The following is a 16,651-nucleotide window of genomic DNA, read 5'->3' on the forward strand; positions in this document are numbered from 1 at the left end:
CATTGATTCAACGAGATTTAATATGATTTGAATTTCGTCAGCTTCGTCCAAATGTTAAGTAATCTCGTCTTCTCCGACCAAATTTTAGGAAATCCCGTTTGCTTCATCTATTTTTAAGAAAAAAAGTTGTCTTTTTCCTTAACACTATTTCTCTCTCTTATAACCTCTCTCTTCTCAATTCTCCGTATCATCTTTCTTAAAATAAACCTCCAATTATGTAAACTAGATTGGACTTCGGCAACGTTTGAACCGTTCCGGCGAGCACAAATCGAAGCCAATGGATGGATTTATGGGGCTTTGATTTGTGCTCGCCGGAAACAGTTCAAACGTTGCCGGAGCTCAATCCGGTTTTTTTTTAAGATGGTTATTTATAAAGGAGAAAAAAGAAAAAAAATAAAAGTCTAGCCGTTCAACGACCAGATAACAGTCAAATTAAACATAAGTGTTCGAGGATACTACCCTTAGGGCTATACCCACCGGCGACAATCTTAGGGGTGGCGGTGGTGTTCCCCGCAAGGTAGTACCCCTTGAGGGTACCGGTCACCCCCACACCCTACACCCTTATGAAAATAATAACCGGTACCTTTATACTTATAGTAAGTTGACTTTCCAATTTTAGAAATTTGGCGGTTAACCTTTTTTAATTGGAAAATTGACAATAAATAATCCCAACTTTTATGTATTGGCCGATATAATCTCATCTTTAAAAATCACTAGCAACGGTCCCACCTTTTAACTATTTTTGTCTCACTGGTCCTCCGTTAAAAAATACTTAACGTCGTTATGTCTTTTCCCTAGTTTCAAACCGATGTTTTAGGGCTTTTGATCGGAAGAACAATATGAGTCGATTGATGTAAAACTTATTTTGAAACGGTAATTCAAATGGCTTGATTTTTGTTAATTAGAAATTCAAGCACCCGAATTGAAACATTGTTTCGTCGTTTGGATCACCATTTCGAGATAAGTTTTACATCGGTCGACTCGTATCCTTCTTCCGATCAAAAGCCCTAAAACATCGATTTGAAACTAGGAAAAGACTTAACGACGTTAAGTATTTTTTAACGAATGACCATTGTGACAAAAATAGTTGAAATGTGAGACCATTGGTAGTGATTTTTAAAGGTGGAATTATTATCGGCCAATACATAAAAGATGGGATTATTTATTTCCAATTTTCCCTTTTAATTTAAACTAAAATTTGTTATTCATGTTTCCTTTTTTTTAATTTAGGGTATTACAACTCTTTATTCTAACTCGTTTTTTGTTGTCTCCTTTCGTCATTTGTGATTACATCTATGAAGTCACCGCGCAACATTTTTGCATCGCCATAGATTGTCTACTTTTTACTTGTTCTTCCTGATCTTGTCTCCTTTTGTTTCATCCATGATGTCACTGTCCAACATTCTTACACCACCATAGATTGTCTGCTTTGTCCTCGATGATAACCCATCTAGGAACTAACGGATTTATTTTTGGTTGCCTAAATGGAGACTTCCAGATGGTCACTCATCATAACTGTGGAGTTCTTCTTTCACCCATTAACATTAAGCCCAAAACAAGTCGGTGATTTAAGAGACATGATTTTTCTTATGAATCAAGAATCTCTCATGTCCAGGATCGATGTAGGATTTGCCCAAAGTGATGCATTGATCCATGTTAATCTTATCTGTATTACATGGTGCGACAACACATTACACCAAACACAATGCTACATAAAGTTGTAGTCTATATACACTTCAAGTCTTCAATCTATTTTATATCTTATGGGTTACCGATAATTTCATAAGCAATACAATTTAATTACTGCGATGCTGTTGTTTAATCAATTACCACGAGCTATTATGATACCATCACTTATTTGATTGTTGTATCGTTCATAATATCGCTATTCTGGTTACATGCTACTCAGTGTTTGGCTTAATCGTATTTCTCTTTGTGCACAAAAAGGACTTTTGGCAGGTAACAACAGGAGAAGATTTAGAATATGAGATTATTTGAATCGTACATAAGAAAAAGCAAAACTAAAAGGAACCTAAAAAAAAGGATATGATTTTACAATTGTCTTAGTGGGCCTGTGATAGGTTCTAAAGCTCGGTTTAATGGATATTGTATGTTTGTCGCTATACTTTGACTAAGCATTCTTCAGGTAAACCGGTTTCCTTTGTTACGTTCGTGTTTTGTATTCTCCAAGCGTCGTTATATAACTTGTAATGCAATGCCTAGCAACAAAATACATTCATCAAAATTCAAGTTGCTTACATAGGGGTGCCAGTTATGTTGGGTTGATACTTGATAGGTTAATTTAGAACCCATACATGCCCCATATATATTTCTGTCAATGACATCTGCCCAAAACCGACCCAAATGAACCTATGCAAACCCCTAATAAATAATGATTGTTTTCCTAAAAAAACATTTTATTTAATTTCCTAAGATATGAAATATGAAATTATGCATACTTGTATAAATGTTGAGAAAACGTCGTCTTCACTTAACTTGGACAATTGTTCCGCCCAGTCTTTAACGAACCCGAACGCCAATTTCTGTCTTTTTGCTTCGAGTAAAATAGAATGTACAAGAATCTTTGCCAAATGCTCCTTACATTCGCCAACTTGGATTCTACTTCTGTCTCATTGAAACCCTACATGAACATAAAATTTAGAGAGGGTAATATTTCATGATGATCATGTTAGTTAGAAATGGTAGAATATGCACCTCTATTTAAAATATTTAAAATAGGGAAATTGACCAAAATAGCCAATTTTAACTAAGGGTTTCCATTTATAGCCATAGTTATCAAAGAATTCCTAAGAGCCAAAATTTAACGTCGGATCCGACGTAAACAAAAGCTGACACGACGTATTAATGTGGCTTATCATAAGTCGTCACGTGTTCCATTTTTTTAGCGAATCCGACTGATTTTGAGTTTTTCCGACGCATTCGTGAAGGAGCCGATGTAAAAATAAACAGCTGGGGCCGACGGTTTAATTCATGTTACCATCGGATCCGATGGATTAATCTTCCATCGGATTTCTCTAAATTGAACTCATGGGTTTGTCACTTTCTTGTGCGGATTTCTGATAAAAAAAACAAATGTCATTCGTGGAAAATCAAGACTAAGGGTGTGTTTGGGATTGCTTATTTAAGAGAAAAAGGACTTATTAACTTATGAATATTTTAAAAGAAGTTTTGAAAAAAATGTTTGGATTAACTTATGTGTAGGGGAAAACCAAAATGACTAAAAAGGACACTCTTTTTTAAAATGAGTGTAATGGGTTTGAGGGTTAGAGGGGTGTAATAGGTAAATCAAACCCATTAAATTAATAAGTTACAAATTCCTAACTTTTCAAAACCCCTTTATTTTGCCTTCTCCATAAGTTAAAATCCATAAGGCCTTATGATTTGCCAAACAACTTATACACCTTATTAACTTTTCAAAAAGTTTATAAGTTATAAGTTGGTGAAAATAAGGAATCCCAAACACCCCCTAAGATTGTGTATTTCTTGAAAAATTAAGCGATTTACACTATGGATTTACTTGATTATGTGAAGAAATAAGAAAGATGGAGATGCGGCTTAGTTATGTAGGTTTATGGTTTTAGATGTAGAAGATGAAAATGAAAAAAATTTCGTCGGAAGACGACAAATTACGTTGAACGACGGAAAAACTTCTTTTTTCGTCGGAAGACTAGACATCAGGACACGTGACAACTTCTGATATGGAAGATTAATCCGTCAGACCAGAAACGGTTAACGTCAGATCCGACTGAATTTGATAGCCATTTTGGGAATTTTTTTAAAACTATGGCTATTTTTGGAAAGAGTTTATCAACATTGACTATTTTGAGAATTTTCTCTTTATAATAATCTAGTTACATTAAAAATAACTAACACTAGATTTGTTAGTCATGTATTAGAAAAGAAAACAAAGTCAGCATATAGTCAACCTAGTTACTATTTGATGTAGACAAATTACCCGAAGGATCTTTACAAGGTTCGGTATTTCATCTTCCCATAATCGAACAGCAAAGCTCTCATAGTTGAACAAGTTCTCCCATGGCAAAAAGATACCGTCCTGGAAATAAAACTCTTAGAGATAGTTTTCTATATAATGCAATGTAAATGTTAACACTCTGGTTATTGTTAAGTAAATTTTATCGAGTAAAAAAAATATGAGTAAATTGTCAAAATCGTTTATGTGGTTTGATCACTTTTGTCATTACTATCCAAAAAGAATTTTCTTTTAAGCAATTTCATCGTCATGGTCTTTAAAACTCGCTATTTCTATCTAATCACCTAATGTCATTCACATTGGCCATTTATAAATGAATGACGTTACGTGATTGGACAAAAATAACGAGTTACCATGATGACGAAAATGTTTAAAAGAAAAAAATTTTGAACCCAAATGACAAAAGTGACCAAACCACATGGACGATTTTTGTAGTTTACATTTTTTTTAAGTTGTAATTACTTGAACTTTTAAAATTATATAAATATACTTTTTTGTCATCCTTATATGTATTATAATACAGCATGTGTAATCTAAAACGGATAAAAACATACATTTTCTTAAAGAAATACCTCAACATGGTATTTCTTGATGTTTTACCAGAATGACTAGTTGAGTATCAAACATGTTTTTACATTAATGTAAGGCCTAAGGTTTTCATGTTTTATTTGTTTGCATCCTTTTGATTAACTAAGTTAGATTTTTCAGTTTAAGTAGAACAGTATTTTAGTCATTAAGTACATGAATAAATTAATAACAATAAATGAACTAAGCTCGAGCTCAAGCCCTGTTAAGTTTCATCTCGGCTCAACTAAGCTCGTTTAGACCCATAGACCTAACCCTGTGCATGGCCTTAAATCATAAACCATAAACAAACAAATAAAAAATTGTTTTGAGGTTGAAATTACCTGGATAATAACGGGAATGCAACCTTGCAAAATGCTATCTTCCATTCTACCACTTCATCCATCTCCTGGCATAACTCCACAAAACACAGAGCTTGCCAGATCATTATGGTAACTTGCAGTAGGACTCGCAATCATAATCACATCATCAACATGTTGTCTCCCAAAATTCCCGTCTTTGTTCGGGGAAGATCCAAATTCTTCAGCTACTTTTTGCCTTACACCCATACTATATCTGCATCATGACAGGATATACAATCAAATTTTATATATGCAAAAAAAGAACTGGAACATGCACAATTTTAAGAAAAACAATAAATAAATTTAATAAACGCGCTACTTACGTAGGTTGAGGTCGTCCATATGTGTAAGCTTGCCCCAAATTTCCATTGAAGTAAAACAATGTTTTCCGATCCTCACGAGGCCTGCACATATGAACATATAACATATATTGTCACAAATACAATACAGGCCGGTAACATGTAAATTTCAACACGGGGCTCAAACTTCAAACAAGCCAAGTAGCTTGTGAGCTACTAGAGATCAGCTGTTATTATATAACACGATAAACATTAATAAATGATATGTATTGTGTTATTTATAAAATTTATAATTATGCATGTATGCATGTGTGTGTGTGTATACCTAGCCCAAAACTTTTGGCTTATTGAGGTGGCGTCGGGCCATTTCCACGCAGGAATGACGAGATCTTTTTGTGGGTCAAAACAAGAATGATTCCCCCTATCATTGAAAGAAATAGCATCCCAGTCGTCGCCCCAGTAAGCGGTTGTTGAATGGTTGTGCTTTGTCATTGTGTTGCCCCAATGGACCAACATTATGCTGCTCCATATCTCCTTTGGGGCATAGCATGCACCTTCATCCCATGAAAATGACTGCCTTACCATATAAAATATTAAGCATCATTACATGTATGCATGCACTTCTTAATTTCTTGTAAATTATACGGACCGACATACCCAAATGTGATCTCTTCCTGATGAACGGTTCCAGTACGGGTATTGTTGAACGATGTGGTCATGTGCTTTTTTGTAGATCTCTAGAGCGAAAGAGCTTCTCAAGTACCTATGTTTCTGAGAAATTAGCCATGAAAATTAAAACATGAATGAATATCAGTTAAAAAGAAGTGGTCTCTATAGGACTTGGTTATATGATGCAATACATCTATGCTCAAATGGGGTGAATCACCAGCACGTCTTATGATGCATGAATCAAGAACCGGCACAAAATAATAATCTGCTTCTTCACCATTTAGTGTGCGATGCGAGCTCGCTAGCATGCTTTCATATATTGCTATCTGTAGAAGTATTTAACTGAATTATACATGTAATTATAATGAAAGGGAACCCTTGGTTTATAGGAAACCATAAGCCTTAAACAAACCAGTACCCAAACAAACCTACTGTGTGTGTGGGAGGGGGTTTTAAATTTACACTACGTATAAAAAATTTCGGACAAAAACACGTAAATTTGTACTACTGAGCAAAACGGGTGGGGGCACTAAGCAAGTTTCGTCAGTGCCTGCTGGTAAATAGCATTCCCAACTAACAAAATACCTGTTGACGGTCCTATCTTTTAACATAATTGCTATCAACGATTCGCAACTAACAAAATCCTAACGCTGTTAGTCACCAGAAAAACATTTTGGCTAGAAAACTCCCTTTTGCCAAGAAAAATAAGCATTTTCATCCCAAACCTCTATGCAACCTTAGATCGGCCTTCAGAAACATGTTTCTAGTAAAACCGCTGAGGTCGCCAAAACTCAAGAATCATCGTCAGAGTCATTTGGTGGTCCTCAACTAGTGGTGGTGGTGTTGTTTAGGTGGTGGGCGTTAGCAGTGGTGGTAGTCAACGGTGGTTGGTTGGTGGTGGTGTGGTGTTCAGGTGGTGGTTGTCGGCGATGGTGGTGTGGTGTTCAGGTGGTGGTGCTTAGGTTCAGTTTTCTGGCCAAAAACATTTTTTCCGACGACTAACACCATTAGGATTATGTTAGTTGTGGATCGTTGGGAGTATATATGTTAAAAGATGAAACCGCCGGCGGCTATTCTGTTAGTTAGACTTGATATTTGTCAATAATTAATAGTTTGGATTATTTAAATCCAATTTTCCTCATTTATATTTAGCTTATGGGCTTAAGATTGATTTCAGTATCACTTGTATATATATTGAAGGAGTTGTACATTTTAGTAGGGTTATCCCCAAGAATTGTTAAAAGTTCTTAGGCCGTGAGGCGTGAGCGAGTAAAATTATGGACCCTAAGTAAAAATACATATATAAAAAGATAAAACGGCTTCATATTTTATTAGGTTAAACAATTAAAAGTTTCCTATGTCCTAGTCACACGATTCAATTAAACATGTAGCCATTTTTAAAATATCGAAAGTATTTTTTATTTAAAAAAAAAAGATAAATAAGTCTTGACATGTCAACCTGACCCATTTGATCCACATATAAATGTTATTTGTTTTGACCAGTCACCAAATCTGTTCATTTTCCAACGTATATTAAACATCAAAATCACATGATATTATGATACCTGAGAACCGTATAGTTCATCTGTCCACACTGTAGCATTTTCATGGTCATAAATCCTATTAACACACTCGTACTTAAAATGACGACCCTGCAACCAATCGAGTATAAATAAATAAATAAATAAAAACCATGTTTACAAGTTGTGTAAATTAACATTCTAACCTCAAGTAGCAGACTGTTAAACTCGGGTGGTAAATCATATACATAAATTAGCGGCCTTTTCTTTTCCACCACCACTTTTATTCCGGCCATATTCCCCACAACATGTCCGTCATCGGGGATACTAATTTGGGCTGGACTAAGCCACTGAGGCCAATCTTTAATTGATGAATAAACAGATGGAATGCTACAATCCACTCCTGAAGAGGTAGGTCCCAGCAGAGCCCAGTTGGACCCGCAAGACTCACCTTGAACAGGGACGTCTGCGCACTGACCAACTGCTCCAGCAGGACACCATGCTCAAAGAACCTTACGCGCAGTACGCCAGCTGTACCCGCAGGGAAAGCCTCCCAATGGTGAAGTACCCCGCCTGTTCCCGCAGCTGCGGATACAAGCCATCAGGGAAGGCTACACGCACTAACAGTAAGGCTACACGCACAAGGCATTCGTTCAGTAGTCACATGAAGGAATGAGCAAGGCGGGAACACTCCCGCCTAAATGAGCCAGTCCGTATGCTTCTGGAAGGTCTTTCGTACTATACCTACTAAGGTATGGGCGGAACAGACAGTTTGACCAGAGCAGCCCATGAACTAATCACAGGGTGACAGCTCACCGACAACAATACGAGGAGGAGCACCCTCTAGTACTGTTTCACTATTAGCCGCTGCCTACTCACCAACCCTTACGATGGGACGCGCGCAGCCTACAGTTGGTGGAACAGTACGTAGCCGGCAGTAAAGGAACAGTATACAGCCGACCTTATTACTGTTGGCCGTAACCTATCCACCAACCAGCATGGCCTGTGCGTGGTCCACTGTTGGTAGAACAGGAATACTATTCAGCCGGCTGTACCTGCTTGGAAACCTACCTTCGGCTATAAATACTCCAACACCTTGGAATGGTAAGGACATCATCTGATATCTCAATCTTATCTAGCAATCTCTTAATATACACATATTCAGAGCAATCTAGTCTGATTCTCACGCCGGAGGGTGGTCACAAGGAGGAACCCCCCCTTCTCAGTGACGAGCTTACGGTGTCTGTTTTGCAGGTCCCCTGAAGAACAACCTTCTCTGCTGGACCTCATCCGTGGGAAACATTACTTAACTCCCAGATTATCTATAATCTGTCCAGGGTTCACTTAGTGTTTCTTCATTGGCGCCATCCGTGCATAAAAGCTAGAACTAATTTAGTTTTTTCAAAATTTCAGAAGAAATGGTTAACGTTACTCCGGTCCCAAGGCCAGTAACCGACCAAGAAACCCCGGTAACCACAACCCCAGCAACTGGGGGGAACACCGGTGGTTATACAAATCTTACGAACACTACCCCGACTACCCAAGCCGGGGCAAGTGCAGTAAATATTCCACTGGGGTTCACTGATGCCCAGTTGGAAAAACGAACGAGGGTCCCTCGCCAAACACTAGATCAAGTGAAGGCGTGGGCCGAAGCGCGTCAAAGAGAGTTCCAAGCTGAATTGGATGAACGCTTGCGTTCAGTTCAACAGGCTGACGAATTCGGCAGTACTCGCCAACACCTCAATATGAGCAGTGAATGCGAGTACTCAGACGACGAGAGGGAAGAGTCCGATACCGACGCAAACCCTCGCCATAAGGCGAAAGGGAAGCGTAAGGAAACGGACTTCCAACCAAAAAGGAATTTTGGGGAAGCTTTTAAACCAACTGCGGAGAGAAACCCGCGTGACTTCTCCAAAACCTTTAGACCAACTGCTACAAATGCAGGAAAGTCAAAATTCGCAAGGGACATTGCGGAAGCAATCGCCCGAGAAGTGCCAAACAGATGTCCAACATTGGCACTTATGATGGTCTATCCGACCCAGACGACCATTTGAACAGGTTCATTGCGGGGGCTACCGTCAGCAACTGGACGGAACCCACGTGGTGTTACATGTTCCAGATGACTCTGGTCGGAGCGGCCAGGGCATGGTTCGATCGTTTACCGGTCCACCACATATATGACTGGGCGGACTTTCAGAACAAGTTCAGCCAGCACTTCAGCCAACAGAGGAAATACACTGAAGAACAGTGGACGATCCTCAACTGCGTTAGAGAGGAGGATGAATCTTTACTAGACTTCATCACCCGCTTCAACTCCAAAAAGCTAAGTCTCGGCAACATAAGTGAAGATCTGGTTCGCTCCGCTTTCATCCAAGGCGCCGAATACCCAGAACTTATCCGCACATTGACGGGTAAGGATGGCATGCCATCAACATGGGATGCCATCATGACGGCGGCAAAGCGCTTTGCCGAGACGGAAAAGCAACTGGGAAGGGATCTTCCCCAGAGTACACACCTCTACACGCAGAGGACAAGAGAGAACAATGTTCGGATCGCCCGGCAGAACAAAAAGAGGAAGCTAGGTATCTGGCAGTCAAGGGTAAACTTTGACACCGCATCAAACTCTCACCCTCTTGTTGGCGGAAGAAATCACACACACCCTTCAAGCCAAAAGCACCGGTGGATGCCACTCACCAAAAGCGTCACGGAGATATTTGCCACTGAAAAGCTACCATGGCCAAAAGCTCCAGTGATCCGGCACCGACCTAATGCGGATCAGAGCAAATCCTGTGACTTCCACGGGACAAAAGGTCATGGTACGGAAGAGTGTACATCCTTGAAGGATATTATTGAAGCATTCGTCAATGATGGAAGACTGGCACACCTGGTGGCATCAATCAAGAAGGGAGGACGGAACGACAACCGGTACCGAGGCAACGGACGAAAGCCCGTTGACATCAGCATCAACATGGTTCATGGTAACATCAGAGGAAGAAAAAGGCGAACGCCAGAACCATGTGCGTGGAAGGAAGCTGAGGTGCGCTTCCCGCGAGTGCCAGGAGGACCTAGCAAAGAAGGCCCTATCGTCATCAAAAGCCAGCTGGGGCACTACATCACCTCCCGCACTCTTGCTAACAACGGCGCATCGTCGACGGTGATGTACAGGCAGTTCTTCGACAAGTTAGATGACGAAGACAAGGAACGCCTGGAAACGATCTGCGCATCGATGGAAGGGTTTGATGGCAGCACAAACACCCCCCTGGGTATCCTATCTTTCCCTGTCACTCTTACGGATGGGAAACACACTCGCACAAAAGATGTGGACTTTGTCGTGATGAGGAAGCCACACCACACATACGACATTCTCTTCGGGAGAGACGGGATGGCAAGATTCAACGCCGTGGTATCCTCAGTCCACGACATGATGGGATGGCCAACAGCTGAGGGTGTAGCGATGATCACCGGCATTCCCCAGAATTTGGTGAGCGATAACGGCACCAACTTTGCTGACAAGAAGCTACAACAGTGGCTGAAAGAACTTCAAATCACCCATACCTTTACCTCAGTGGCACACCCGCAAGGTAATGGTGAGGTGGAAAGAGCAAATAAGAGCATCGTCGAAGGCATCAAGAAAAGACTATTGGAACACAGATCCGGCTGGGTGGACGAGCTTCCGCACGTCCTTTGGGCAAACAGAACGCTGAAGAAGGCCAGTACGGGAGAAACCCCGTTCAGCCTCACTTATGGCACTGAAGCCATGGTCCCGGTCGAAATTGGTCTACCCTCACCAAGGGTCTTGATTCAGCCAGAAGACAATGATGCGGAAAGACGGTTGGATCTTATGCTAACCGAGGAACGCAGAGACTTAGCCGCAGTGCGTGAAGAGAACTACAAGCGACAAATGCAAAAGTACTACAACACGCGGGTAAAACTCTGCAACTTCAATATAGGAGACTACATACTGCGTAACAACGAGGCTTCGAACCAAGAACGCCCGGGAAAGTTGGCCCCGGTCTGGGAAGGGCCATACATTATCAAAGAAGTCCTGGGAAAGGGCGCATACCGGCTCGAAAGGCTCGATGGCACTCCCATCCCAAGAACATGGAATGGAGCTCAATTACGCAAATGTTATATGTAGATCAATTCCAAAACTTGTAAAGAAAAGGCCTAGAGCCACTTCTAATGGAAATGATTCTCCTTTCATAATGTGTTAACTTTACCTTTATACTTATGAACTTCCCACACTGGTGCCGGTATTCACCGCATAAATGGGGAAGAAGTAAGTCGTTACGTGTGGAAGGCGGCAAAACCTGCATAAACACAACGTTAAAAATAAGGAAAACCTACACGCAGGTCAGATGTAAGTAAAGTTTAGCCATCCTTGTAAGTGCAAGTGACGGTCTTACCCGCACAATCACGAACAAGGAAGCAAAACTTCAACCTATCATCTACCACGTTCAAAGGTTATCCTAAAAAAAAAAAAAAAAAAAAAAAAAAAAAAAAAAAGGATAAGGAAAACCTACACGCAGGTCAGATATGGGTAAAGTTTAGCCATCCTACTAAGTGCAAGTGACGGTCATACCCGCACAATCACGAAAGAGGAAGCAAAACTTCACACCTATTATCTACCACGTTCAAAGGTTAACTTATCCTCAAAAGATGAGGAAAACCTACACGCAGGTCAGATGGTAAAGTTTAGCCATCCTACTACGTGCAAGTGACGGTCCTACCCGCACAATCACGGAAGAGGAAGCAAAACTTCACACCTATCTACCACGTTCAAAGGTTAACTTATTCTAAACACTTGGAAAATTGCTAATTTAAACTAAAGTATGCAAGTCATATAACGTTTATAAAGCAAGGAATCCAATGAAAGAAGCGGTCTTAGCCGCACAAAGATTTACATTTCATAAATATTCGTTACAAGAATGGCCGGGTAACTACCCGCCTACAAGAAAGTAAATCTATACAAACAATCTATCCTAGCAGCGGGAAGGGATCTTCAGGATCAGGCTTCAGGGCCACTTCCACTTGGACCAGCGCCGTCAGTAGAGCGTGGCTGTTCAAGGAAAGCCTTAAGGATAGCTAGCCCATCATCAGCAGCAGCAACTTCATTCACCTTCTCCACCACCGGATGCGGGAAGGCAGCATACTGATTCACTGCTTGGTCGTAAATAGCTTCAGTATCCACATTATACAAAGGGAAGTTGGAAGGCGGGACGCCTTTCTCAACGAACCCTAGACCAAGCAGGAAGCCGACCCGTTCCCCATCCTCGTGAGAAGCGTTGAGGGCTGCGCTCATAGCATCGTCGTAAGATGTCTCTGAGAAGACCCGATGCACAACCTACATAAGAAAATATACAAGTGTCAACACCCTTTCTATTTACAAAGAAGAGCGTAAAGACATGAAAGTTTACCTGAGACAACGCTTCTCGAAGAAGCCATTCCTTGGCAACCAGAGCTTCTTGGAGGGCAGCTTGAGCTTCGTTACGGGCGCGTTCTGCTTCACTCTTGTTAAGGTTGGCAAGCAACACTTCTTTAGCCGCAGCCTCTTCGACGCCCTTTAGCTTCCGCTCAGTATGGTCAAGCACCCCCCTCTGGTCCAAGATCTCCTGGAGCTTTTTGGCGTCTTCCATTGCCAAGGCATCATGAGCCTGCTGGAGAGCCTCTAATTTGGCTTTAAGTTCTTCATTCTCCACGCGCAGAGGCTCAGCAACAGCTTCAGCCTTGGTGGCCCTCTCGGTTGCGTTCCTCGCAGTTTCCTTAGCCAGCCGAAGCTGTTCATTAACAGCTTGGGCAGCCTTGGAACGGGCCTCGAGTCGAGCCTGAACTTCAACCTCGAGGGCCTTGAAGGCCTTCTCCTTCTCCGCAGCCACTGCGGCAAGTTTTTGGTTCTCCTCCCGGACAGCCCGCGCCTGAGCTACTTCCTTGAGGCGAGCTGCTTTTAACTTGTCGTTTTCACGACAAAGCAGCTCGACGCGCGGCTGCATCCGGGCCAGGAGAACCCGAAGCTCATTGGTTAGCCTACCCTCCTGGTAGCTAGCCATGGCTTCCCCCAACGCACCACTGGGAGCAGCGTGACGACCCATTCCACGCACTCCACAGGGGTACGAAGGGTTGTTCCTCGGCGAATGTTCCATCGTGGAACATACACTTCATTGGAATCCGACACTGCAAAAAACACAAAGCAGTTAGGAAAAGATGATAAAATATATATATAAAATGGGCCAGAAGAACCATACGCACCTGTAGGGTCAATAACAGGCCGATAGCCGCCGAACCCATCACCTGAACCCAAAGGAAATCCATCCAAGAGGTCAGGCAGATGGGAAGGTAGCAAAGATTGGCGGGAAGCCCCATGCGTACCTGATGGACCGGCCGTCGTTGCCGATGGCGGGGGCATGGTAGCAGCCGCCGTGGTCGCCGCCGCAGAATCCGCAGCAATAGTAACCGCCGGCTCTGTGAAGGATGCTGTAAAAATCGCACTCACAGCCGGCGGTGACGTCATCTCGGCTGGAACAGTCGGCTCAAAGGAGTGAGCAACTGATCCAGCGGAAGCAGGCGCAGGCGCCTGGGTCGACGCCTCAGGTAGGCTGACCAAGCCTACCGTCATTGGCGGAGAGGTACTACTCGGCGCTTCACCCTGGAATGCGCCAACATCCACGCCTGCGTAAAGAAGAAAAGTGTTAAAAGACAAGATTAACCTATGAAGATAAAAGCTAAAGGAAAATTGTACTTACGGGTTTTTCTTGAGCCTAAAGGTACGGAGAGGCGGGGACGGACCAGATGGAGCCGGCCTTTTCGCGCCGGTCACCGTCGTCTTCTTTGGCTCTCCGGAGGTGACAGTTGCAACCTCCGGAGCGGTGGTCTTATCACCACAGGGATTCCCCGCCACCTCTTCGCTCTCGGTCTCCGAATCAGACCGAGGCGCTGGATCGGCAGTGGAGGCCTTCTCTTTCCCCTTCCCGCCGGCAGCCTTCTTCTTCCGCACCAACGGAGGACCATCTGCGGATTCCTCATCAGAACATACGATTAGAGGAATTCCAGCAGAGGTTTCAACATTGAGGGGTCGAGGGTCGAATAACGCCTTACCTGGCCGACGGGCACTAAGGATCTCATGGCCTAGCGGATAGACCTCCACGAACCGATCCGCCGTTTGTTCCAGGATGGGCAACTCGTTCTCATCTAGAGCGCGAGTACCCATCCGTGCGGGACCGTCAGCCTCCCGCGGGTTCAGGAGCGACTGCAGGTCGTTCCCCTCTGAAATAAACAAGAAAAAAGTTAGAAGAAATTTCAAAGTCAACAAAAGGAAACATGGCATACCGTAAGGAACAGAGTTCGAACCGTATTCAAGGACGATCGGAATCTTGCACGCATCAGCCTCTTTCCACACCCGGCTCATCCCCAGCATCACCATCCCGGACTCCGCAAACCGGTAAACCGGAGATTGGACCCGAGATATCTTCGCAAACCATTCCGCCTCCTGGTAGCTGGAGGCGTGAAGGCTGGGAAGTGCTTGCCCGTTCTTGAATTTCATGGCAATGGGGATGGCGCGAGCGGATATGAAGAAGAACTCCCGCTTCCACGAGCGAAGGCTGCGCTCGGTCGCACAAATCTTCAAACCCTTAATCCGGGTTGTCAACGTGTACCACCCCTGGATGCACCTCCAAGTGTAGAAGGTCATCAGGAGGTCAACGTAGGGTTCAACGCCCAAAATCCGGCACACCCACTCGAAGTGGCGAATCTTGGCGATCGCCATGGGGTGCAACTCGGTCAAATGAACACCGAGCCTCTCAAGGACACGGTAAACAAACTTTGTCAATGGGAACCTAAGATTCCCATAAACAAAGAATGCTGCATAAACCCCGATCTTGCCTCTGGGGGCATCGTACACAGTATGTTGGTGCATGTTTTGTGGCCGTCGCTTGGCGAATAGTTTAGAATGTTTATGTTGTATGTTGTACACCTAGATAGTGGTCCACGCCGAAAGTCATCCATTCGAAATAGCATTTTCAAATGGATACTAATTCGATCGAACCAGTCTCTGATTCGATCGAATGAGTCTGCTATTCGATCGAATAGGACTCATTCGATCGAATGAGTCCTGATCGAATAGCAGTGGGTATAAATACCCAGCTTTCAGGCGTGGTTTGTTAAGGATTTGCGTGCCCGGAGCCCAGGTGCTGTCCGGATGAGGGGGGAGGCCATGCTCGACCTCCCCCTGCCATAGATCGTGATTTCAGTGTTTAACAAGCATGTAATCTTTCGTTTTTATCAATGAAATCGTTTGTTTCGTGTTTGTTTCTATCCGTCTTTGGTTATCAAACCTTCCGTCTCGAACCGGCTCGGATCGTCTCGGTCCCGGCTGAACCAACACAGTATGATGGGGTTCAGGAAACTCAGGCTCGAGAGACTCGAGCATGAACTTCCTGATGACATACCGGTACAGATCGCCGGGCAGAGCACACTGGCACTCGCCAGCAGTACTCTTGTCATCGGCTGTGGATTCAACATCACAAGACATCTTGTGAAGGAAAGAAGAAAACGATTTCGGGAGAATGCTTGCCTGAAAAGGTGAGTATTCGCCGGAAATCGCAAAGAAGATGAAGAGAAGAGTGAAAGTGTGGATTACAAATAACCCTCTCCCCCTTTATATACTAATCGCAATTAATGCGATGAAATTAATGCGGAAGAGAGAGAAAACGAAGGTGCAATGAAACTATGACACGTGGCAAAAAGCAAGCTGGCAACAGCTGTTGACAGGACGCATACCATTAATTTCGCGGCCACGCGCCCGAAAAATCGCGCCCACGCGCCTGAAAAAGCGTCTGGAATGACCATGTACTGTCACGTCACCATAACTTCCTGCACGTCCTGACACAGTCAGAAGAAACCGTCGCACGACGTTTCAGATGTTTGGACAGTTCCTATCTTTCCACCAACTCTTCGAATTTCAAAAAGATTCAAAAGTGAGCGGGAAAATACCCCTTACCTTGGCAACCAAGTAACCGTAAGACGGATGCGGGTACAGTGTTAAGGCAAAACCCTTCACATACCTAGCACCCGCAGGGAATTGAAGCCAAGAATAACTTGGCAACCAAGTAACCGTCAGACGGATGCGGGTACAGTGTTAAGGCAAAACCCTTCACATACCTAGCACCCGCAGGGAATTGAAGCCAAGAATAACTTGGCAACCAAGTAACCGTCAGACGGATGCGGGTACAG

At 43.2% G+C, this 16,651-nt stretch overlaps 1 protein-coding gene across 2 annotated transcripts; it reads right to left on the bottom strand.

Moving 5' to 3' along the window:
• Window positions 1-2,571: 2,571 nt before the first annotated feature.
• LOC143542431 (uncharacterized) lies at window positions 2,572-5,972 on the bottom strand. 2 transcript variants are annotated; one of them, XR_013136901.1, is made up of 6 exons: window positions 5,895-5,972; window positions 5,563-5,814; window positions 5,262-5,342; window positions 4,921-5,152; window positions 3,977-4,075; window positions 2,572-2,641 (listed from the first exon to the last, which is right to left on the bottom strand). XR_013136901.1 is itself a non-coding variant. In XM_077035017.1 (4 exons), exons 1-4 carry the CDS (start codon window positions 5,954-5,956, stop codon window positions 4,975-4,977), a joined length of 573 nt encoding a protein of 190 aa, XP_076891132.1. In that variant the 5' UTR covers window positions 5,957-5,972; the 3' UTR covers window positions 4,787-4,974. The 2 variants fall into 2 exon arrangements, 1 of the variants encoding a protein (XP_076891132.1); XM_077035017.1 differs by lacking the exons at window positions 2,572-2,641; window positions 3,977-4,075 and having other exon boundaries at window positions 4,787-5,152.
• Between the last annotated feature and the right edge of the window lie 10,679 nt (window positions 5,973-16,651).

The sequence above is a fragment of the Bidens hawaiensis genome, unplaced genomic scaffold (assembly GCF_021521415.1).
Source record: "Bidens hawaiensis isolate Kalapana, Puna unplaced genomic scaffold, B.hawaiensis_p1.1 tig00012838_1, whole genome shotgun sequence".
In the NCBI taxonomy this organism is placed as follows: Eukaryota; Viridiplantae; Streptophyta; class Magnoliopsida; order Asterales; family Asteraceae; genus Bidens; species Bidens hawaiensis.

What these genes read in the sequence shown, in the direction of transcription:
- LOC143542431 (XM_077035017.1), bottom strand. Translation starts at nt 5,956, where the DNA reads ATGACCACATCGTTCAACAATACCCGTACTGGAACCGTTCATCAGGAA. An exon ending in CAGGAAGAGATCACATTTGG is followed by an intron (nt 5,815 to 5,894) that starts GTATGTCGGTCC and finishes TTATATGGTAAG; the next exon opens with GCAGTCATTTTCATGGGATG. An exon ending in TATGGACGACCTCAACCTAC is followed by an intron (nt 5,153 to 5,261) that starts GTAAGTAGCGCG and finishes GTCATGATGCAG; the next exon opens with ATATAGTATGGGTGTAAGGC.